Source organism: Eumetopias jubatus, unplaced genomic scaffold (assembly GCF_037043125.1).
Source record: "Eumetopias jubatus isolate StellerSeaLion01/CBP00866 unplaced genomic scaffold, mEumJub1_p1.0 scaffold_1, whole genome shotgun sequence".
In the NCBI taxonomy this organism is placed as follows: Eukaryota; Metazoa; Chordata; class Mammalia; order Carnivora; family Otariidae; genus Eumetopias; species Eumetopias jubatus.
Genome location: NW_028274807.1, coordinates 192,334,573 through 192,359,041, shown reverse-complemented (window position 1 = coordinate 192,359,041; position 24,469 = coordinate 192,334,573). Strand labels below are relative to the sequence as shown.

The window sequence follows — 24,469 nt, the reverse complement described above, 5'->3', positions numbered from 1 at the left end:
GAAAAAGATGTTTGGAGATTTTTATTGTGTCATAGTTATCAGAGGCAAATGGACCAGTAAACGTTCAGATATAGAGCAGAAGTTATGTAAATTATAGCAGTCCCCTCAATGGGGATATTAACTAATAAAATTATGTTTATAAGAACTATGTAATAGCATGGGAAAAATGTTAAATGTGGTACATAGGGAAAAATTATAATATAAAATCCTTTTCTTGTGGACAAAGAATAAACCAAAGAACAAAAAATAAAATTAAAAATAAATAAATAAAATTCAAGTATTCCTGATGTCTGAATCCACTGGGTCTCTAAGTGCAAACAGAGGAAGTTTGGACTATAAATTCATATAGCTAGGGATATAGCCGATTATCTGAATCTGTTCAGTTCCTGAGTTTTGGTAACAAGTAGCAAGGGTTTGGTTAATAAGGTTACCAGTTCTATCTCAGAAATTTCCAAATCTGTTGGCTCCTTAAATTTGGATAGCCAGAGTTGGCATACTAAGAGTTAACTCTGATTTGTTGTCAGAAGGGATGTTTCATTATTTTATAACAAGCTGCTGGTATAGAAATTGTTTTGTTTAATAAGTATTATGGCAAGCAAGACAAATTCAGCAAAAATCATACTCAAGTGAACTTTTGAAACAACTTTGGATTATTTTTTGATAATCTCACACAAACTTTTTTGCCATTATTTTCATTGATAGCCATCTTGAATTGATTTATAATTTTGACATGAAGTTTATATTCAGTGAGCAGTGACACTTCATATTCTTATTTCCAGTCTTTTATTTTTTTTTCAAGATTTTTTTATTTTTAAGTAATTTCTACAACCCAACATGGGGCTCAAACTTACAACCCTGGGATCAAGAGCTGCATGGTCTACTGACTGGGCCAACCAGGTGCCCCTTATTTCCAGTCTTTTAAAAAGCAGATGTTAAGTACCTAGATTTCATTATTTACTGTGCTTGTTGTATAACCCAATTCACCTTGTTTTTTAAAAATTAGAAAGCAGGGGTGCCTGGGTGCCTCGATCGGTTAAGCATCTGACTCTTGATTTCGGCTCAGGTCATGATCTTAGGGTTGTGAGATTGAGCCCCTGTGTTGGGCTTTGTGCTAGGTGTGAAGTCGGCTTCAGATTCTCTCTGTTCCTCTCCCTCTGCCCCTCCCCTTCTTCCTCCCCCCCCCCCCCCGTCTCTCTCTGGAAAAGGAAAAGAAAGCAAATAATTCACTTCATAGGATTCATAATGTCTATTTTTAATATAGTAACAGATTTTTTCATTTTATGTATATGAATCCATAAGAGAACAGTTTAGTTTTTGGCTGTCTCCATTTATAAGGTGATTTTGACCAAATTAAGTGAGTTGGAACACATTTCAATTTGTTTTCCTTTTATGGTAAAAGAGATTTTTTTTTTAAATTCTCTTTTAGGAGAAAATCTTTTAATCCAGGCAGAGAGATTGGATTTTGAACAGATTAAAATATAACCTTTTACATAATTCCAGAACTGTGAAGTAAATTTTCTTTGTAAAAATATACCATATAAAATCTAGAATTAACAATTAACTTTCATAAAACTTGCTAAAAAGCTCTAGCAATATTTTCTCTTCAGGGATTTGAGCATGAAGTTTGATTTAAGCAGAATTCCACATTCCATGTTCCCTGCAAATTTTAGTTATTCAAGGTTTACCATGTAAACTTAACAAATAGTTGAGACTGTTGTGTTCTGCTAAAGATGCTTTTTGAGTTAACAAATTGTGCACCTCTAAATCTGTTTCATATATATTCCGTGAACTCTGTCACTTGATTGACTTATATGCTGAGTGCAAAGATAAAGGATAAAAGGTGGAGAATCTCAGGACTTAGAGATTCACCTCATGGGCATAGAGTGGAAGACTCCCTTCTCTGGACTGCTGTCTGCACTTTTAATTCCTTTTGCTACTGTTTGGGTGAGGGCAGAGGCATCACAGCTGGGTACCAAAGAAACTTTCTTCTGAAGTCTGCTTTGTGCAAACAAACTGTCTCCACCCCAAAGGGTATCTTCCTTTTGATGACTGAGTTAACAAGTGCCCTGAAATAAACATGTCTTCATATTCTTAACCCATGGTTACTATGAGATTTAATGGTTTTTATTATTAGGCAAAAGTCTAATTCTCTTAATATTTCATGTCTTACTATTTTTTTTCCTGATTTAAAAAAAAAAAATTCTCTCCCCGCCTCCAACTCCCCTTTTGAAATTACAGTCATTATCTGTGTATGTTTGTCTCATTCCCTCCTTTCTCTTAGGGCTTTGCTCTCACATAAAAATTGCCTTATTTGGAGTAATGCATTGAATCAGTGTTGCTCTGTGACTGTTTACTTTTCATCACTCTATGAGATCAGCCTCTGAACAATCTCAGGAATAAGCCTGATTACATATTCTACTTGAAACAGATTTTTAAATTTTCGTCTTTTAAACTTTGATTTCTGTAAGCCAAAGCAGTTTATTTATGACCAAGAATAGGAAACATTTGGTGTGGTTCTCTGCTCTTAGTAATTTATGTCCCCATTATAGGAAAATTCTTTTTTTTTTTTTAAGATTTTATTTGTTTATTTGACAGAGAGAGAGCACAAGTAGGCAGAGCAGCAGAGGGAGAGGGAGAAATAGGCTCCCCACTAAGCAGAGAACCTCATGTGCAGGGCTCAATCCCTGGACCCTGGGATCATGACCTGAGCTGAAGGCAGACGCTTAACCGGCCGAGCCACCCAGGAACCCCATAGGAAAATTCTTGAATTTAAACTAGATGTTGCTAATTCTTTATTTCTTTGAATTCAGAGTCGTTGACCAATCTAAGATATATGGGAGGGTTTTTGTTTGGTGTTTATTTGTGCCAGTCATTTTTCCCAGTCGTCTAGCTTTCCAACATTTCTACGAGGTTTTCTCCCAGCATAACTGCACAGAAGATAGTCTTAAATTTATGCCAACACTGTTTTGACATGTAGATTTTTCCTTTCTTTAAAAAAGATCTGTTTCTGTATTCTTGAAATTGGTTCATTTCCTTTAGTTTCAGTGTGTCCTTAACTCTCAATTTTTTTTTTTTATAAATACCGTGTACTAACTGATATGGATATTAAGGAGGGCATGTGGTGTAATGAGCACTGAGTATCATATAAGACTGGTGAATCACTGAACTCTGCCTCTGAAACTAATAATACACTGTATGTTAATTTATTGAATTTAAATTAAAAAATCTACCTGTCGCTCTAAAAAAAAATTCTCAATTTTTTTTCTTTCGTTCTTCCTTATTCTCAGGTTTTAGAACAAGTAGCTTCTGAAACTGTTTTTATGAAAAGGCAGAGTATCTTCTATAGCAGGACTTGCTTTAATTTTATTTTGATGCAGAAATGAATCACCTTTTGAAAGTCTGTATTATTAAAGTTAGGCCTCCCCTGTAAGGTTCTAAAGTTCTATTTCTACTTCCTTCACTCTGTGAAGGAAATAAATGGTTGGCTTGATGTTGAATGCTGATTGTTAATTTTTACTTTGAGTGTATTTGATGTTAATTCTAATCTCAGTTTCTTTGTCGTATTTCCCTTTAATGACCTTTTAGATGACTGTAGCTCATTTTCATCTTTGATGTTTAGAATTGGATCAGAGGATTCTTGACATAAATTCCCATTTGGTCCCTCACTGGCAGTAGGACTCTGGGCAGGATAACCTCTTTAAACCTCATTTTCCAGGCCCCTGGGTGGTTCAGGTGGTTAAGCGTCTGCCTTCAGCTTGGGTCATGATCCCAGGGTCCCGGGATCGAGTCCCGCATCAGGCTCTCTGCTTCTTGGGAGCCTGCTTCTCTCTGTCTGTCTCTCTCTCTCTCTCTCTCTCTCTCTCTCTGTGTCTCATGAATAAATAAGTAAAATCTTTAAATAAATTAAATAAGCCTCCTTTTCCTCATTTGTAGAATGGGATGGTAGTACCTACTTCATAGGATTATTGTGAGCATTAAATGGGATCATATTTACTAAGCACTCTAAGTAATGCCTGCCACACAGAAAAATACATGTTCACTAGTAGGTACAAAACTTATGGTGGGGGGGGCGCCTGGGTGGCTCAGTTGGTTAAGCAACTGCCTTCAGCTCAGGTCATGATCCTAGAGTCCTGCGATCAAGTCCCACATCGGGCTTCCTGCTCAGCAGGGAGTCTGCTTCTCCCTCTGACCCTCTTCCCTCTCATGCTATCTCTCATTCTCTCTCTCTCTGAAATAAATAAAATCTTAAAAAAAAAAAACTTATGGTGGGGAGGTTGGAGAGGGTGTTAGTGGGAGCTTTCTTGCTGAAGTAATTTGTTTTCCGTTTTTAGCTCCAGTCACAAGGCAGTGAAAGCTAACTGATACAGGTTTATTGTTCTTGTTAAAGTAATATATTCCTGACAATCTAAAGATTGTTTAACTTTTTAATTACTAGTGCACATGTCATTTAGAAAATTTGGTCCCCAGCACATTATCTTGATGTCCAAGTGATAACATTATTTTTTAATGAAACCCAACCTTGAGACTTAAAAGATATTTTCCAGGTTGGCTGTTACAAATAACAGATTATGTAGTTCTTTTATATTCATCTGCTCCTGTCTTCTGTCAGTTAAGATCCCTATGCAGCTGACATCAGTATCTGATAGTGCTGTTTGAGTTTATATTCTACTTTCAATTGGTTGTAGCTATCATGTGAGGAAGGTAGCTCTTTAGCTTAAAGAATTTAATCCAGTCTAGGCACACCTGTGCTCCCTCCACTTCTTTTGAATGCATTGTTTTTTATTTTTATTTTGTGCCACATGATAATATAACTAGTACATAATTTATTTTTATCACCCAAGAAATAAATTTGGTTCAGTTCTATTCAGTCTTTGACCATATTTGACAGTTTTTACAACTCTATCAGGTGTTTTCTGACTAAACTAAATGCTTAGGTGATGGTTCTCAAACGTCAAACTTACTATGCCCATCAGTTCTACTCCTTGGTAGGTTCCCTATGGAAATGCGTACACACATGTATCAGGTGCGAATGTAAGAATATCCACAGCAGCATTATTCACAGTTGAAAATTGGAAATAACCCAAAAGACCTTCAATAGTCAAATGGATAAATATACACTGAGGCATATTCGATGCAAGAAGCCTGACACAAAAGAATACTTACTGTAGTATTCCTCTTATGTGAACTTCAAAACCACTACAGTTATATTGTTTAGCCGTGCACATTTGGGTAGTGTGACTATAAAGAAATGCAAGTAATTAAATACCATAAAGTCAAGATAGTAGTTACCTTTATGGGGTTTTCATTGGAACAGGAATTGTAGGAAGCTTTAGGGGGTTGTGGTTAGGTTCTGTTTCTTGATTTGAGTTGTAGCCATATAAATATTTGCTTAAAAAAAATTTATTAACCTGTACCTTTGTGTTTTGTGTCCCTTTCTGTGTGTTATTTTTCACAATAAATAAGTATGGTTTAGGGCCCCTGGGTGGCTCAGGTGGTTAAGTGTCTGCCCTCAGCTGGGGTGGTGATCTCAGAGTCCTGGGATCGAGCCCCTGCTATCAGGCTCCCTGCTTAGCTCTGCCTCCCCTCATGCTCATGCATGCGTGTGCGCTCTCTTTCTCTCTCTCTCTCTAATAAATGAAGAAATTTTTTTTAAAGTATGGTTTTAAAATAGCAGAAGATGAATAATTATCTCTCTAGAATATCCCTCAAAAAGAGGGAGTTTTTAAAAAGAAAGAACATCCTCAACTTTATCTTTCAGTTGTGCCAAGCCAAATAGCTCTTTCAAGACCTGCTTTTATCATTACATGGAGGTTCTCTTCTGAGTCCCAGAGTGGCCTCTGACTTTTAGTACTTCCAAAGAATTGAGGTGTCCACCCCAAGTTTGAGAACCAGTGGTTAGAAACTTTTTTTTTAAGTAGGCTCCATGCCTAGCATGGACCCCATTGCGGGACTCGAACTGACAACCCTGAGATCAAGAGTCAGGCACCTAATTGAGCCACCAGGTGCCCCAGAAACTTTTTTTAAAAGTGTCGTTTTCCTCGATTATTTATTTTTTTAAAAAATATTTTTAAAAGATTTTATTTATTTGATGCAATATATGTTAAGAAAAAAAAAAGAAGAAGATAGCAGGAGGGGAAGAATGAAGGGGAGTAAGTCGGAGGGGGAGATGAACCATGAGAGATGATGGACTCTGAAAAACAAACTGAGGTTTTTAGAGGGGAGGGGGGTGGGGGGATGGGTTAGCCTGGTGATGGGTATTAAAGAGGGCACATTCTGTATGGAGCACTGGGTGTTATGCACAAACAATGAATCATGGAACACTACATCCAAAACTAATGATGTAATGTATGGTGATTAACATAACAATAAAAATTTTAAAAAATTTTTATTTATTTGAGAGAGAGAGCACAAGTGGGAGGGAGGGTCAGAGGGAGAGGGAAAAGCAGACTCCCCACTGAGCAAGGATCCTCACACAGGGATGGATCCCAGGACCCTGAGATCATGACCTGAGCCAAAGGCAGATGCTTAATTGACTGAGCCACCCAGGTGCCCCTTTTCCTCAATTATCTAATTACAGGCCACTAATGCTTCACCAGATTTGAGAATATAACCTTAAATAACTTCAATAGTGACAATAGCAGAAAGTAATTATTATTTGGTACTTTGATATTAGTACTGTGCAAAAACATTTTGCATATTTAATTCTTAGTTTTTTAGAATGAGGAAAACATTCAAATAATTTTTCCATATTTGATCCCTTTAAAAATGTTCAATTCATTCATTCCACAAATCTGTATTAAGCATCTGCATTGTATATACCAGGGCTTCTTTTAGCTGCTGGAGGTACAGAAATGAACAAGACAAGGAAAGCTTTGCCTTCGTGGATTTCACACTCTTTGGAGGAAACAAAAACTAATAAACTAATAACATGTCAGGTAGTAATAAGTCCACTGAAGAAAAATAAAAGAATGTAAGACCATAGGTAGCCAAAAGGTACCATGTGGGATTTGAACAGATTTGGGACTAAGCTGAGTGAGGTGTACATGTGTCTTGGGAAGGAGTGTGTGAGATAGAAACTATGAAAACCGGGACTGGTCTCAAATTGGAGCTTTAGAACAATAAAAATGTCTTTGTTTTTTCTTTTTTTCTGATAAAGGGCCAGGTAGTAAATATTTTAGGCTTTGTGGGCTATAAAGTCTGTGTTGCAACTACTAAACTCTGCCGTTGTAGAGCAGAGCAGCTGTGGACAATACGTACATGAATGGACCTGGCTGTGTTCCTCTAAAACCTTATTTACCCAACAGGCAGCAGGCTGCATTTGGCCCTGTGGAGCTGTATTGGCTGACCCCTGGGCTAGATCATGTAGACTTTGTAGGTCATGGTAGGGACTTCAGATTTTGTTCTAAGGGTGAGCATTTTGAGCAATAAATTACCCCTAAGGTGTGGTTAGAATTTTTTTAACAAGGTGGTGCTTAGATCTTCAACATACTAGAGAAAGATCGTAATGGCTTTCAAAGTCTGCATTTACCTTACTTTATTATTTGCTATATTCACATAACATTTGTAGAACCTGTTTTATATGTCAGCGTTGTGTTGGGAATTAAATTATTGATGAGATACCTCCCAGCTCCAGTAGACTCTAAATTCCTACATTTATCACATTTATCTTGGTAATAATCCATGAGGAGTACCTAGTATTTTACCTGGTACAGAGTAAATATTTGAAGGAATGAGTGTATTCCTCAAAGAGTTCATAGTATGTTGGGAAAGGTAGACAAAAATAGATAGCTGCAGTATAGCTTATTAGAGATAGGAATGACGGACTATGGACGAGAAGAGATACCAAATCCATCCAAGAGAAAGGAAGAGAAATTCCATTTTAGACATGGTGAGATGAAGTTCCCAAGGGATTTCTGGATGAAGATGTTTGGGAAGTAGTTAGACAATAGTGTTCTGAGACCTAAGAGAGAGAGCTACACTAGACATCAACATTTAGAAATTATGCAAATGTAGTTAATACTATTTAAAATGAATTTTTGTTGTTGTGACAGAGATCTTGAAGATTAATACTTTTCTTTTTTCTTGGTAAAGCTATAAAAATTTTGTATTTCACTCCCCTAAATACAGACAATGCTGCATTGAAAATCTTTGTACAGTTGTCTCTTTCCAGAGTAATACACAGAATAGGGGCTGTGGGTCAGAGGACATGGGCTTTCAACATTTGGATAAGTTCTGTCAAAATTGCCCTCTAAAAAAAAAAAAATGAGGGGCACCTGGGTGGCTCAGTCGGTTAAGCGGCTGCCTTCGGCTCAGGTCATGATCCTGTAGTCCCGGGATCGAGCCCCGCATCGGGCTCCTTGCTCAGCGGGAAGCCTTCTTCTCCCTCTCCCTCTGCCTGCCTCTCTGCCTACTTGTTCTCTCTCTGTATCTCTCTGCCAAATAAATAAATAAAATCTTTAAAAAAAAATGATACCAATTTACACTCCCACCAGAAGGACACAAGATTACTCACTCACCCCTCCTGATATTGAATGTTTGCCAAACTGATGAGCGAATAATGCCCCGGCATTGTTTCAGTGGGTAGACCATAAATTTCACATTTACTGGACATTTGCCTTTCTTGTTCTGTGAATTCAATGTTGTTATTCTTTGCCCCTTTCCCACTGTGTTGTTTGACTTTTTTTTATTCATTTTTGGAGGGCCTCACATCTTTGCCATCCCCATGCTCCCTTTCCTTCTTCCGTGCTTTATTTTTCTACATAACCTCCATCTGATATTTGTTTACTTCTTTATCACCTCTCCCTACTCACCCCATTAGAATGTAAGAACCAGGAGCGCAGGAATTTTGTCATTTGTTCATTCTAATGTTTCTAGCACCTAGGAGAGTATCTGGCACATAGTAGGTACCCCCTAATTAGTTGTTCAGTGAATGAATAATAACCTTTTATCTGCTCTTTATTTTTCACATACTTTCTCCATGTCTGTCACTGGCCCTTTACCTGTATTGATAGTGAGTTTGATCAGGAAATTTTAATTTAGGGCGCCTGGGTGGCTCAGTTGGTTAAGCAGCTGCCTTCGGCTCAGGTCATGATCCTGGAGTCCTGGGATCGAGTCCCGCGTCAGGCTCCCTGCTCGGAAGGGAGTCTGCCTCTCCCTCTGACTCTCCCCCCTCTCATGTGCTCTCTCTCTGTCTCTCATTCTCGCTCTCTCAAATAAATAAAATCTTTTAAAAAAATTTTAATTTATATGAGGTCAAATCTGTCTGTCCTTTCACATATGGCTTTTGTGTTCTGCATTATTCTTAAGGTCTTTTTTTTTTTTAACCTTTTGATCCCCTCCCCCCATTTTTCTCACCCCCATGCCTCCTGCCTTTGGCAACCACCAGTCTGTTCTCTGTATGTATGAGCTTGTTGTTTTTTTTGAGTTCCACATGTAAGTGAGATCATATGGTATTTGTCTTTCTGTGTCTGACTTTTTTTTTCACTTAGTATAATACCCTCAGGGTCCATTCGTGTTGTCCCAAAAGGCAAGATTTCAGTTTTTTTTTTTTTTTATGGCTGAGTAATATATATATTCCTTTATCCAGTCATGCATCACTGGACACCTAGGTTGTTTCCATATCTTGGCTACTGTGAATAAGGCAGCAATGCACATGGGGGTGCATATATCTTTTTGAGTTGGTGTTAGAAGAGAAAATAGAAGAAATATTCCACAAAATATAACAAAAAAGACAAGAGTTGGCTTGAGGTTTTATTTAAGAAAAAAAGGGGCGGGGGAGAATTAGGGAATTGGTCCTGGAGCTCTAACATCTGAATAATAAGATTTCCAGAGTGTGGGAAGGGAGAGAGTAGGAAAAGAGGAGGAATGAAAAAGAGAAGAATTTATCAGTGAAATGGAATAGAAGGTAATTCCCTAGAATTGAAGATAATGAGCTTCTAAACTGAAAGGACGCACTGAACGCTCAACACAATATATTTTAGAACACACACACTAAACCAGACACAGAAGTTCACGTATTGTGTGATGGTATGTATATGAAATATCCAGAATAGGAATTCACAGAGAGAAAGCAGATGAGTAATAGCTGGGGCTGGGAAGGGAGGATGGGAAGTAAATTCTTAATGAGCATGAGGTTTCCTTTTGGGGTGGTAAAAATGTTTTGGAACTGGATGGAGGGTGTGGTTGCATAACATTGTGAATGTACTAAATGCCACTGAATTGTTCTCTTTAAAATGATTATTTTGTAAGAGGGCACGTATTGAATGGAGCACTGGGTGTTATATGCAAACAATGAATCATGGAACATTACATCAAAAACTAATGATGTAATGTATGGTGATTAACATAACATAATAAAATAAAATTTAAAAATATAAAATGATTATTTTGTGTTATGTGAATTTCACCAAAAAAAGAAAACAAAAAGACCATGTTCTGAGTATATGAAATTTAAGAACACCAGGGATAAAGAGATGATTCTGAAAATTGCCAAAGAGAAACAAAGGATCTCATACTCTGTTAGTCATAATAAACTAAATTATAATATAGCAATAAATAAGCTTCTGAAATCTAAATGGCTTAATTCCACAAATAGTTTTTTGCACTCATGCTACATGTCCATGGTGAAGGAGAGAACACTGTTCCATGTTGTTATTCAGGGATCTAAGTTCATGGAGGCTTTACCATCTTATGATAAAGAATTTTGCCATCTCAGCACATGGTTTCTAGAATGGAGGGAAGATAGAAGTACAGAAAACTTCTACTCTTTCTTAAATGCGTTGGCACTGGCTAGAACCAGTCATGTGGACCTTCGTTAGTGCTAGGGTGTTTGGAATATTCAGTCCCCCAGGTGCCCAGAAAGGGCAGGCACCACAGGCTTTGCTGAACACAGGAAGTCTCTACCATGCATACTGAGGAACAGGACTCACCTTCTCATTTGAAGCTAGAGGACAGTGGAACAGTGCTTTCAAAATTTTGAAGGAAAATTATTTCCTGTAGAATTGTCTATCTAGTTAAACCATCAGTCAGATGTGAGGGTAGAACACTAACATTTTCAGAGGAACAAAGTCAAAGCACTTACCTTCTGTCAACCCTCTTTCAGGAAATTGAGGATATGTTACACTAAAACAAGGGAATAAAACAGGACAAGAAAGATTTGGATTCTGGGGGTAGGGGATTTTGGATACAGCCCAGACTGGAGCAGGAGTATTAAAGGGCTGGGAGAAGGGACGGACAAGGATGTATAATGGGATGGATTGCCTGATACGTTTGACAGTATTGAAAGTTTTTATGGTTCTGTAAGAACTTGGGCTATGTTTGAGATAGATATATAAAAAGTTAGCAAAATAAAACAAGGTATTGCAAGCTCCAAAATCACCACATGTTGTATAAGAAGGTATAAGCAGAGAAATATAACTTTAGCATATTATATGACTCAAATATAAATAATAGTCATAATATACATACTGAGTATAGATGGACAAAATGTAACTCTTAGGAGGATGATAATAAAAAAGGACTTTGAGTCCTTTTTCAGTCCTCTATAAGAGATTGTCAGTAAGTAGTGTCTAAAATGGAAAAGTGAAGAAATAGCAGTATTTTACTTAGAAATATAAATGTGAATACCAGAAGAAATGGCTTGAAGTTAAAAGTTGTTGCTTAAAAAAAAAGAAAGAAAGAAAAGTTGTTGTTTCTCTAGGAAGTGAATTTCAAGAATAGAGTAGAGTCGGACAGAAGACGGGAAGGACAGCTTACATTATACATCTTGTAGGACTGCCTTTTAAAAGTATCTAAATCTATGACTTTTAAAAAAAAGATTCAAGGAGCAGGGGCAAACAGTGCCACATACTGCAGAGAGCCTATACAAAGTAAAAATTATGAAAAGGAGCCATGGCCTTTGGCAGAGAGGAGGTTATAGTGATCTTGGAACAGTTTCAGTGGTTGAGTGGTGGGCATAAACCAAGCTGCACTGGGTTGAAGAGTGAAGGAATAGAGAAATGACTTCACATACTGCAAAAGTGTAAATTCAAGGAGACCAACTGACATACAGGATTAAATAAGGGGATATACAGAACAGATAGCCTTCTCAGTAAAATATAGAATATGGAGATCTGAATTTAAATGAATCATAAAGAAGCTACATTATACATTTACAGAGAATCCCCTATAAAACAAAACAAAACAGTATTTGTTTTAATATCTTTAAAAATGATTCGTTTTAGGGGTGCCTGGGTGGCTCAGTCATTAAGTTTCTGCCTTCGGCTCAGGTCATGATCCCAGGGTCCTGGGATAGAGCCCCGCATTGGGCTCCCTGCTCGGCGGGAAGCCTGCTTCTCCCTCTCCCACTCCCCCTGCTTGTGTTCCCTCTCTCCCTGTCTGTCTCTCTCTTTCTCTCTCTGTCAAATAAATAAATAAAATCTTAAAAAAAAAAGATTCATTTTACTGAAGCATGTCATATATGCATCTCTGCTGAATTGTATCAATAGGGAAAAGTAAACTATTGGTGTAACATAATTTATATTACTTCTTTATTTAAATAAATACTTTCTCAGAGTTCCTTTATTTCAACTTCATATCCTTGATTTAAATAGGATTTCTTTGTTTATTCTGAGTCCTTTTTTAAAAGGTCTAGGCTTTTTAGATAAGGTAAATAATGAAAATTAAAGGCAAATTGTCCCCCTACCCCCAGATTTCTGCATTAATCTCATTGCTCTATTATAGTTTGAGTTTTCTTAGTTCTCCTTCCAGCTTCAAGTTTTTGTACAAGCCTAGTCATGGGAGTAATATTATCATCTTTAAATTTGGTCATGGAATGTGTTACACTGCCCCGCTCAGGGAAATGCTACTCGGTTTGGGCTTGGATAGTAACATTTGTTTTCTTTGGCAGAGAAGCTGATCGTCGAGGGGCATCTAACCAAAGTGGTAGAAGAAACAAAGCTTTCAAAAGGTTCGTTTTCTGTTGGTTTTCTGTGGGTTTTGACCACTCTTTTGGATAATGGAGGTTAGTGTACCTTTCCAAGGTCATAGTATTTTAACCATCAATTTATTTTTTATAGCTCACCAGATGGCAATCCAGTAACAGTATTATATAATATAAAAGTTGGAGTTCTGTCTTAAGAAGGATATCTTAATTAGAAAGTTTTTTATATGGGTATATATATGTATTTTTTCTTAAAAGTGCTTGAAATAGGTTTCGTTATGTTTTAAAAGATTTGTTCTGATCTGTCTCACTTCTAGCATTATTTTCAGTTTTGATATTTGGTATTTGTTATATTTGATATAAAATTTTAATTAAACACAACGTAAATCTTTTTTGAAACAACAGGTGAAAAATGCTTGCAGTTCTATTTCTGTGCTTTTCATACCTTTAACGTTCCTTATGAAATTTAATATTTTCTTAATTTTTGGCATATCAATTTGATTTAAACAAAAGTGATTATGTAGTGTCTTCTTATATTTATAATGGGTAGTCTTAAAATTGCCTGAAATAGTTTATTCTATTCATTCTCTTTTGTTACAATTGTCAGAGAAGAAAAGTGTGTTTTAAAGCATTACATTGTCAAGTCACTCTTATGCATTAGGGAAATTGGACAAATAAATTTGGTATGATATGCTCATTATAATTTTAGGACTTTCATCAGAACCTACCAGCATAAAATTTATAAGTAGATTCACAATCCTTTTGGTCAGTTAAAACAATGAGTGATAAAAGTTTGGAATACTCCATTTCAGTACATTCTGTTTTATGAAACTAACTGGATCCATTTTGGCTTTTAACAATATTTAAAAGGAGAATGTTATTTCAAGTATCTGGTGGCTTCCATTCTGAATTTTGTGCGTGGCAGATGCCATATTTGGGGAAAGAATGCATAGAATATGCATCACTAATATTGTTCTGGCAAACAGGCATTGGGTTTCAGAGCAGTGAACTATTTTTAGTACATGTGGCAATTTATTTCATCTAATTAAAGTGAGATGAGAACAGATTTTAACATAGCTTTTACTTCACCACCCAAATGCCTATGCAGATTAGTTGAATAGCCAGCACACTGAAGTGGAAGTAGAGCCTTAGAAAAAAAAAATCAGTCCTTTAATTAAAGGAAAATATCTTGCTACTTTAGTGCTTCTATTTAATGCATTCTGAATTAGAATATATTTGCTTGAAATTATGTGATATCATTATTGAAAAAGATTTGTGCCATCTTTACTGATTTACTTTTGAAACCTGGCTATAAAATATGTGTTAAAAGCTTTAAAGAGCATGCATTTTGATCCAGCAATTCCACTTCTGGGTTTTTATATTAAGAAACAAATTGGGCAAATATGCAAGGGATTTCCTTCAGTGTTTTAAAAGCAAAAAGAGGAAAACATAAATGTTGAGTAATGAGGGCATTTATTAAATAAATAATAGCAAGTAAGTCCATGCAAGTGACTAAAATACATCCTTTAAGAATGATAATACAGATCCAAGTTTTATATACCCCGAGATTTTTCTGTCAGCAGTCAGCATTTTACAAGCATTTCTCAAAGTTAGCATGCAGAGGTACACTAATCCTTGTAACAAACTTAGATGGCTGAGATAAGTTACATTTTAAATGCTTTGTATCTGGCTATCGAGTATTTCTTTTGGATTTGGCTAAGTTTTATTTTTTATTTATTTATTTTTAATATTTATTTATTTGAGAGAGAGAATGAGATAGAGCATGAGAGGGGGGAGGGTCAGAGGGAGAAGCAGACTCCCTGCCCAGCAGGGAGCCCGATGCCAGACTCAATCCTGGGATTCCAGGATCATGACCTGAGCCGAAGGCAGTCGTTGCAACCAACTGAGCCACCCAGGCACCCTAAGTTGTTTTATTTTTAAGAGCCTTTCATGGGTGATGTTTTTGATAGAATTTCTTTTCTGTATTGAAAATAACAGTTGCTAGAGATAGCCAATTACCAGGTATTATAAGTCTTAGTATTTCAGATATTTCACCTAATGCAAAATGTAATCATAGGTTGCATGTGCTTTCTGTTTAAACCCTCACTCAACTAGTGTATGTTTACTGAAGCCTTAGGGTAGAAGTAGAAAGAATACTAATAGGTAAAACAGATGGTTTCAAATCCAGGTTCCACAACTAACTAGCTAGCTATATGCCCTCAGGCAACTTACTCTTTAAACTTCAGTTTCCTTATTTGTAAAATGGAATTGATAATATTTAACTGTGGGAATTCGTGGGAATTTAATGAAATGTTGCTTATAAAGCAAGAAGTGTTATTCTGGTATTTGACAAATGTTAATTCTCATTTCCCTTCTTGCTTTCTTTCCAACTAATGGTTCCATTGGTGTAGGAAGTGGTCTGTGGCCAGTATGTTTGTTTTGCCCATCCATCATTATGTGTTCTCAGAGCTACAGTGAAAATACTCATGTTGTTGTAGACTTTCCAGTTTGGGAACAGTTTTGGTATTGATGTTGGTAGCTATTCTTCTGTTTCTTTCTATATATTATTGGTATGTATCTTAATGATTAAGTACTGCATAGAAAATCAACCAGTAAGGATTTTTTAATACTAGAAAGTTGGGTGCCACTTCATAGCTAAAGAACAGATGTTTTGAAAAGGAAGAGATACTCTACCTCTCATTTGTTGTGTCCTGTGTTTCATTCTTGAATAGATTTGGTTTGCCTCCATATAACAGTTATAATTTCAGGACATAACAATGATAGGCCATGATTTGACTTGTCTTCTTACTCAAAATAGATTCTTGCCTTCAAACATACTCTTTTTGGAGCACCTACTATGTACTATGTACTGTACACTGTTCTCTGCAATGAGGATATAGCAGTTAACAAAACAGACAAAAATCCCTGCCCTCATGGTATTTATATTCTAGTACGATCTTAATGGAAGATTTGGTCCCACCTTTAATTTTACCTTTCTGGCTAATACTCTAAATATAAAATAAAAGTACCTCCTAAGCCAGAAGAATCCTTTTGAAAACATATTCTTCTTGGTTTACCTCAATATCTTGATCGTAAAATTGCCAAGAATATTAAAATCAGAAGAGAGTCATTTTTTTATTCTCTGAGAATGGTTCCTTTTCCATCTATGTATAGATTAGATGTATTAGCCTGGCTTGTTTGAGATTGTAACTTTGTGATTAAAACTAGAACATTCAGAAATGTCTGATTATAGCACACTGAATGCACCAGAGGTCACAGATTGGATTCCCATGGGTCTCCATTGTGAGTGACTTCACTTCTAATCTAAGCTCTGTGTCTCTCAGCAGTTGGCCTTTGACTAGAAATGGCAGTGAAAAAAGAAGCAAAAGGCTTCTTGTAATCTATCACCTACTTCAAATTCTAGGGATATTCTTAATGGAATAGCCATAAGAAGTTATATTTTAACATTGTATTAAATATATTTTAATATTAATGAATGGTTTTAGATATGTTTCTGATTACTTTCAAAATGGAAAATATCTCTTGATTTAGTTGGTTATAAAACAATATATATTAACAATTTTCAAAAATGTATGACAATATGAAGTTAGTAAATATCTGCCATGTCCTTACCTCCAGAAATGACAATGGGTATCTCTGTTGTGGATCCTTCCAGACTTGAGTAAATATGCACAGCTGAAGATTCATAGCTAAATATATAGCTATTTTCAATCTAAATGGGATCATATTATACATACTGTTCTTTAACAACCTTTATTTTTACTTAATAGTAAGGAATATATCTCGAGTATTTTCCATTCCATAATGAACAATGCTGCAGTGAACATCCTTATATATATTATATGTAGTCTGTTTTTCCTTTGGAAAAGTACTAGAAGGGGATATGCATATTTAAATTTTTGATGTGTGTTACCCAAACAACAGCAATAAATTCTAAAAAATAATCATATACTCAATGAATTTATAATCTAACTAAAGAAATAAGATACATAAATACACATAGAATGATATAAAATAGAACATGATTAATTACAAAATCATAGGATACAGATAAAAAGGAGCAGCATGCTAGAGAAATGAAGACTCCCTTAGAGGTGAGGGGCTTAAGCTGTATCTCACAGATTGAATAGGCCGAGTAGAGAGAATGGTCATTGAGTTTAGTGAAATATCAACTCAAGCAAAAAATTGGAGATCATAGTGAGCCAGCATGTCTCAGCCCTGTAAAGGGGCTAGCCTGACTGAAATGGAGCTCATGTGTGAATTAATTCAGGGACTAAATTACAGCTAAATCCTGGGATATAAAGTTTGGCTGAGCCTTGTAGAGAATGGGGAGATGCTGTAGGATTTTGGTCAGAGAAATGACCATCTCTGTAAACGCTATTCTAATGCATGCCATAATACACACAGGTGTGCAATTATAGATAAGGATCAACAGCCTGTCAGTCATCTTTAATAAATTGTTGGGCTAATAGTTAGGATATTTGAGAGCAACTTGTTGAAAATGTGGCCTAGGATGTCTTCATCGGCTAGGCAGCGCACCACTTGCAAATAATCCCAAAACTTTTTTTAAGTCTTTCTCAATTTGGTTCAGGTACAGTTATATTTTTTTAAGATAAAAAAGGTTGTGATTTTCTTGTTTTAAATGTCATTTTTATAACAGTTGTCATTTTAGAGTTTTATATAAATATAAATATTACTAAGTATAACTATTGCTAAGGCAACCTAGCTAGTGTTTTTATATAAGAGAGCCATTTCCTTGCATCATCTTCATATAGTGTCCACATTGTCTTTGAATTTTGCTATATTTGTTGCAGTTCTCTGAATACTTTAGCAAAGCTTGCTTCATTTTTGTTTCTGGTTGGCCAGTGGACAGCCTTGACAAAAGCCCCAGCCCTCTGCACAGCAGACATGATCCACATTATAATTTAATATGAGCCACATATAATAACCAGCATTCCATTTTGGACTAGAGTGGTGACCTCAGTTAATTTTAAAAGTATTTTGCATATCAGTAGATTTAGAGCACTCAAAGCCTAAAGCAGTTTTATTGATATAGTTGTAATGAGATTCTACTTTCATTTTTTTCTTGGTAGAAAACCAGGCAAGAGCAAAAGAATCTGATTTGTCAGATACTCTGAGTCCAAGCAAGGAAAAGAGTAGTGACGACACTACAGGTGAGTTGTAACCTAATGTTTGCAAATCTTACAGATGTTATTGTTACTGGCCTAGCAGTTTAGGTATGCAGATTAATGTGGGTGGAGATTTCTAAGTTTGTGTTGGGGGGGGTTGGTGAGCGAGGTGGGGGAAGCAGTCTCCATTTTCACAGTTAACTCCCTTGAATCTTGGATGTATTGTTAAAATTACTTTCAACTATCCAGGTACGATAGCTATATAAGTTTTCGTTGTTTATTTTGATAGTGATAGCTTGAGGATGGAGCTAACTACTGTTTGTAATTATCTTTTTTGCCCCCTGCAGACGCCCAAATGGATGAGCAAGACCTAAATGAACCTCTTGCTAAAGTGTCCCTATTAAAAGGTACTTTAACAAGTTTTTATGACATTTTAAGCCAAGACATCAGATTCACCCTTTGCCACATGTATAATGTGAAGTTTTAAATTTAGTTAAGAGATTAAGACAGGTTCTCTAAAGTAGCAGGAATTAAAATTTAAAATGTTGGTGTTGGTGCCAGTGCTTCAAACAAAAATATTTAAATTGTAAAATAATTTGGATCAGTCAAGGTTATAGAAGAGCAAATTGGTAAGTGGTAGAACATGAAATGCAGCTGTGATTTTTTTGTGTTTACCTTGAAATCTCTGATAGAAGCGCATTACCACTTTTAACATAAATTAGAAAAAAGTGAAAATACTAATATTCTTGAAAGAACTGCCTGTTTATTCTGTTGTAATATGGTAGCAGTCATAAATTTCCTCATTTTCTAGTCCTCCTCATCCTTCAGTAAATATCCCCAGGTTCTTAGGACACTCTTCTAGAAATAGGTAGGGCTAAGATAAGCAGTGCATGTAATAAACTTTTACTTGTATCACTTCTAAATGAGAACTACATTTATTACTTGATATTTACTTGTTGAGACTGAAATGGGTAGTAAATAAATCAGCATTTATAGAAGTGTTTTCAAAATAAAGTGCATTGGATGGCTTATTGATAAATTTGTGATTGTCAGCATTTATTCTCTTTTATGTTGCCTTTTGTACACAAGGTAAGTTGACATAGAAGTTCAGCCCAGTGGTTAAACATGTTGTTAGCAGTGGAGTAACACCAGGCAACTGTCTGGAATCAGCAAAAACAGCCTATGGAAGTTTCTCTATGTAGAGATGCCTATGCTTCTGGCTGGGCTTTTAAGGAATCTCTTAGTCCAGACCCCGGGTTTTGGATTATATAGGGAAGGAAGCCTTAGTTTCACCCTGCATGACCCTGCTGCTGGCCTACTTGTCAATGATGGGAACTGGGGGAGAATCCCAGATTCTCTTAGAGGTTCTTAGTCTGGGCATCTTGGCCTTCTCTTCTCCCCATGGAAACTGAAGCTCACATGGCTCTTTGAGCCACCTTTGACTGAATTCCATTACTAAGGGAAGCACTGAGCGTTACTGGCCCAGGCAGCGCAATTGTCACCCTGTCTTTAAGTATGATCATGGTTTCCAGCACTTTTCTAGCACTCTTTTTTTTTGTTAAGATTTTATTTGAGAGAGAGAATGAGATAGAGAGAGACAGCATGAGAGGGGGAAGGGTCAGAGGGAGAAGCAGACTCCCTGCTGAGCAGGGAGCCCGATGCGGGACTGCATCCCGCGACTCCAGGATCACGACCTGAGCCGAAGGCAGTTGCTTAACCAACTGACCCACCCAGGCGCCCACTTTTCTAGCACTCTTACTGATCTGCACTCTTCCCAGGTGACTTTTGGTGCTGATGAGGCATGCTTTTTTTCTAGTATTTTAATAATAAGTCTAAGTTAATGTTTGCATAGTCCAGAAATCTCATCTTGGAGCATTTCTGATTCTTTTCAGAAATGCAATACTGTTACTGTTTAAAATGTTACTGATACTGAAAAACTGTCAGAACCCCTGGGCCTTTGTGGGAACATAGAGAAACAAGAGGGGAGGTGAATGAGTAATGAGCACCTGTCATTCAAAGGTAGCTGTTTTTATGGTCTTTTTTACTGTAGAAATCTCCCAGAAATCTTTTCAGCAGCCAGGTTCAAATTGATTTATAAGTAACATTTATGCTTGTGTTAATTATATTCAACTGTTATTAGTGCTCTTGTGATTTTATGTCAGTTTTTTTATTTTATTTTTATCCCATTGCCTACCACAATGCCAAATGTTCAGTAAAACTCAGTTATTTGTGGAATGAATTAATAATAGACCTCTTACATCAAAGTTATAAAACTATAAGAGCATTAGGAAAGTAACACACTCTAACCAAGAAGCTAAAAGTCAAAGAGCTCTGGGTTCTATCCTGGCTCTGCCATTTATTTATAATTTGCCCTTGGGCAAATTGCTTAACCCCTCTATGCTTCAGTTTTTTTTTTTCCATTTGTCGTATTGGGGCTTATTGTGAGGATTAAATGAAATAAAGCATGTAGATCACTCACTACATATAACATGTTAAGCATCATAATGAACACCCTGTTAATAATAATGATGTTGGTGATGATAAAAGCAGACCTATCTGTTAAAGAGTAGCTTTTCATTAATTAAATAAAATCGTGGAGTTTAAAAAATATATTTCCTACTATATCTTTTAGGGAAAAGCAGTTGTTCTTGGTGGATCTTTTCCGATTACTAATGTATTTGTTTGTTTACTCTGCCAGATACCAGGGAAAACTTTTTAATCCTTAAGTCCCACAGGAAGGCTAAATTGTATCTATAAAAGTGCCCATGCTATAGGCTGAGGAGTCAGACTCAAGGAAAAGGAATGAGAGGGGGAGTTGTGGGAGGAAAGACTAGAAAATATGGGGTGCCTGTGGAAGGAGAGTGGATGGACAGATGCTGCTAGTGATTGCTTGGGTGCCATTGGTGAAGATGGGTCAGAGTTTTCCTAACCGTACTTAAAGTTAAGGTGACAAAAACAAAAATGGAACCCCAAAACCTTCCTTACATTTCTATATGATTGCAACTTTTGTTAGTGAAGTAGTATCTTTACCACCACTCCTTAAAAGATTTTGCAGCTTGGGGCGCCTGGGTGGCTCAGTCGTTAAGCGTCTGCCTTCAGCTCAGGTCATGATCCCAGGGTCCTGGGATCGAGCCCTGCATCGGGCTCCCTGCTCGGCAGGAAGCCTGCTTCTCCCACTCCCGTTCCCCCTGCTTGTGTTCCCTCTCTCTCTGATAAATAAAATCTTAAAAAAAAAAAAAAAAGATTTTGCAGCTTGATTTTAAGAACAGGCTGTTAAGTCAGTCAGTGATTAGATATAAAGAAAAATCACCCATTAGAAAGAGGCATATTTTAGGGGCACCTGGGTGGTTCAGTGGGTTATACGTCTACCTCCGGCTTAGGTCATGATCCTAGGGTCCTGGGATTGAGCCCCACTTCGGGCTCCCTGCTCAGCAGCAAGTCTGCTTCTCCTCTTCTCCCTCTGTAATCTCTTCTCACTCTCACTCTTTCTCAAATAAATAAATAAAATCTTAAAAAAAAGGCATATTTTAGAAGAGTCTCCAAGAAACAGTCACCATAGCCTTAAATGGTTGTTTTTCTAGTGTTTTTCTTTTCTTTTTTAAAGATTTTATTTGAGAGACAGAGCATGAGCAGGGGGGAGGAGGCCGAGGGAGAGGGAGAAGCAGACTCCCCACTGAGGGGAGCCTGAGGTGGGGCTCCATCCCAGGACCCCAGGATCATGACCTGAGTCGAAGGCAGACACTTAACCAACTGAGCCACTCAGGCGCCCTGTTTTACTTTTGTAAGAATTGTATAAATTCTTTTTTTAAAAAAAGATTTTTATTTATTTATTTAACAGAGAGAGAGAGAGAGAGAGAAAGAGCACAAGTAGGCAGAGCAGCAGACAGAGGGAGAGGGAGAAGCAGGCTCCCCGCTGAGCAGGGAGCCCGATGCAGGGCTCGATCCCAGGACCCTGGGATCATGACCTGAGCCGAAGGCAGCCGCTTAACCAACTGAGCCACCCAGGCGCCCGAATTGTATAAATTCTTAAAAATAATATATTCACTAGCACTTATTAGAAACACTTGGGTTGTGGTTGATTGTGTGTGGTTATGCATTGTAATCTCTATAATTAGGTTCAGTAGGCTGATAGAACTTTTCTCTTAAATGAAGAATATCAGTTATTTGCCACGGTGTTAACCTTGAGAGTTGTAGAAAGTAGCCCCTTTATTTTCCTCATTTAAACCCTGTGCCTGACTTCTTGAACCACTGTTTTTAAATTTTATTTTCCCTTTTAAAAAACAGCCAATCTTTATTTAGAATTACAGTGTGCTACTTTTCATGTTAGTCATCTAGGATTAGAAAAAGAATCTGAAATAGATTAAATATTCACCATGAGATATAAATAAAATGATGATAGCAATAGTATCTTTTTCCTGAAATATTAGTTATGTTCAATTTATGTTATTTTTGAAGGAGAAACAAAGATGTGGCTTGAACCACGGGTTTTTATATGCTTAATCATTTCCCCAAAAAAGGTAAAAAAGAAACCTGGAGTTCAGTCCAAGTAGTACCTAATTTTGCTCTATTTAAGGAACTGTGCCAGGGACTCCAATGGTTTCAAACTCGGATAAGACTCTCCTTGGGGTTTGAGGAGTTTCTAGTCAGATTGGTGATAGGAGAGGTATAAATAGTAAGCTTCTTTGTGGTTTTTGCCATGAGGAGTTCAAGAAAGGAGAAAGAATGTCCAGTTTTTATGTTTTTTTGTTTATCTTGGAAGATGGGCAGGAAGGGCAAATTTGAGCCTCATGAAAGGAGTATCATTTGAGATGACCCAGAAAGTGTGTCATACCACATACGGCCTATTTAATGGCAAACAATCCTGAATCTGGTTGAGAATCTAGATCCAGCTGCCAACTTGCAGGATGTGTAAAGAACTAGAGACATATTCTAAACGAAAGTGGTGGGGATACAACAGCAAAATCCAGAAAGTGGAGAATTTTGTAGGGCACACAAAAGTAAATTGCGAGGTTTGTGAGAAAAAAGGAAGGAGGATGGGGAAACCTATCAATTAGAAGAGATTTAAAAGATGTGTCAACTAAATGCAATGTGTGAACCTTGTTTGGAACTTCATTCACACAATCCAACTCTAAAAGAGTTTGAGACAGTGGGAAAATTTTAATACTGACTATACACTTGATATTAAGGAATTGCTCATGATTTGCAATGTGAAAATAGCATAGCATTATAGTTATTTATTTATTTTTTGTTTTTCTTATCTTTTAGAGATGACCTAGATATATAGATAGATTTTTTTAAGTGGGTAGGATTATAAGAAGATCGAGCTACATTCTTAGAAAAAGGAAATATTAAAAACCACAAGCTTAGTTAATATGGGTTGGGTTTGACAAGTATAATTAAAGTCTGTTCACATAATCATTTGAGTGTTTTGTAGGTTGGGGTGACTCTTTTGGCAGAATTCTGTAGCTTCTGAGTGCAGAAATGATATGGTCAGACCTGTATTTTGGGGGTGATTTGTTGGATGAACTGGAATGAGCAGAGGCTGGAAGTAAGGCAACCAGCTAGGAGGCTTAGGTAATCATTGAGAGTCTGAGCTAGGATGATTGCTGTGGAAATTTAAACAAAAGAACAAAATCCAATTTGGGTCCCTGTTTTTCTGTTCTTTATCATCTTTCCTTTGGTAATCTTATCTCAAATCCATAGGCCTAAGGAACTGAATATCAGAGATAAATGGAAATTAGATATAATTCCAGCATTTGACGTGGAGTTACTGAAAGGATGGTAGTGTTACTAACAAATAGCATCTGTCAGGGAGGAAGTATACAAGAACACAAGTGTGATGGTGCACAGACTGTGGGACAAATGTGATGAAAGATAAGACTTGGTCAGACAGAAGGCAGTAACATGTTTGGGAATTCTGTGCATAAGGGTGGCCATGATAGCAGGGGGAATTTATGGAGAAAGAAAAGGACAATGGGGTGGTGAGAGGAGCCAACAAAAGAACCAGTTGTCAAGAACCTCGCTGGTCAGAAGGAATGGCAAAGGGGTGAGAATCGACAGTTAAAGGCTGCTGCCAAAGTTAAATTCATAGTTAGGGTGCCACCTGGAACTATCTCACATGACTACATATACCTATGATGGAAAAATGGTCGTCCTCTTCTGTGATGGTTATTCTCATCAACCAAGCCTGCAATTACCAGACCTTCCAAAGGGAGGAGTGGTTGTAGTAGCCTGCCTCAGACAGATCACTTCTTTTTTTAAAAAAATAATAAATTAAATTCATTTAGCTAACATATAGTTCATCATTCATTTCAGATGTAGAGTTCAGTAATTTATCAGTTGCATATAACACCCAGTGCTAATCACATTGCATGCCCTCAGACAGATCACTTCTGTTAGT

General features: G+C 36.9%; 1 protein-coding gene across 21 annotated transcripts in view; it reads left to right on the top strand.

The window, feature by feature from the left end:
- SLMAP (sarcolemma associated protein) overlaps positions 1–24,469 on the top strand; it is a 194,871-nt gene that overhangs the window by 104,627 nt on the left and 65,775 nt on the right. For all 21 annotated transcript variants that reach the window (XM_088027937.1, XM_028110396.2, XM_028110391.2 and 18 more), the window contains 3 exons: positions 12,887–12,946; positions 18,034–18,114; positions 18,417–18,476. In XM_088027937.1, coding sequence (XP_087884063.1) covers positions 12,887–12,946; positions 18,034–18,114; positions 18,417–18,476 — 201 coding nt within the window. The remainder of the gene's footprint in view (positions 1–12,886; positions 12,947–18,033; positions 18,115–18,416; positions 18,477–24,469) is intronic.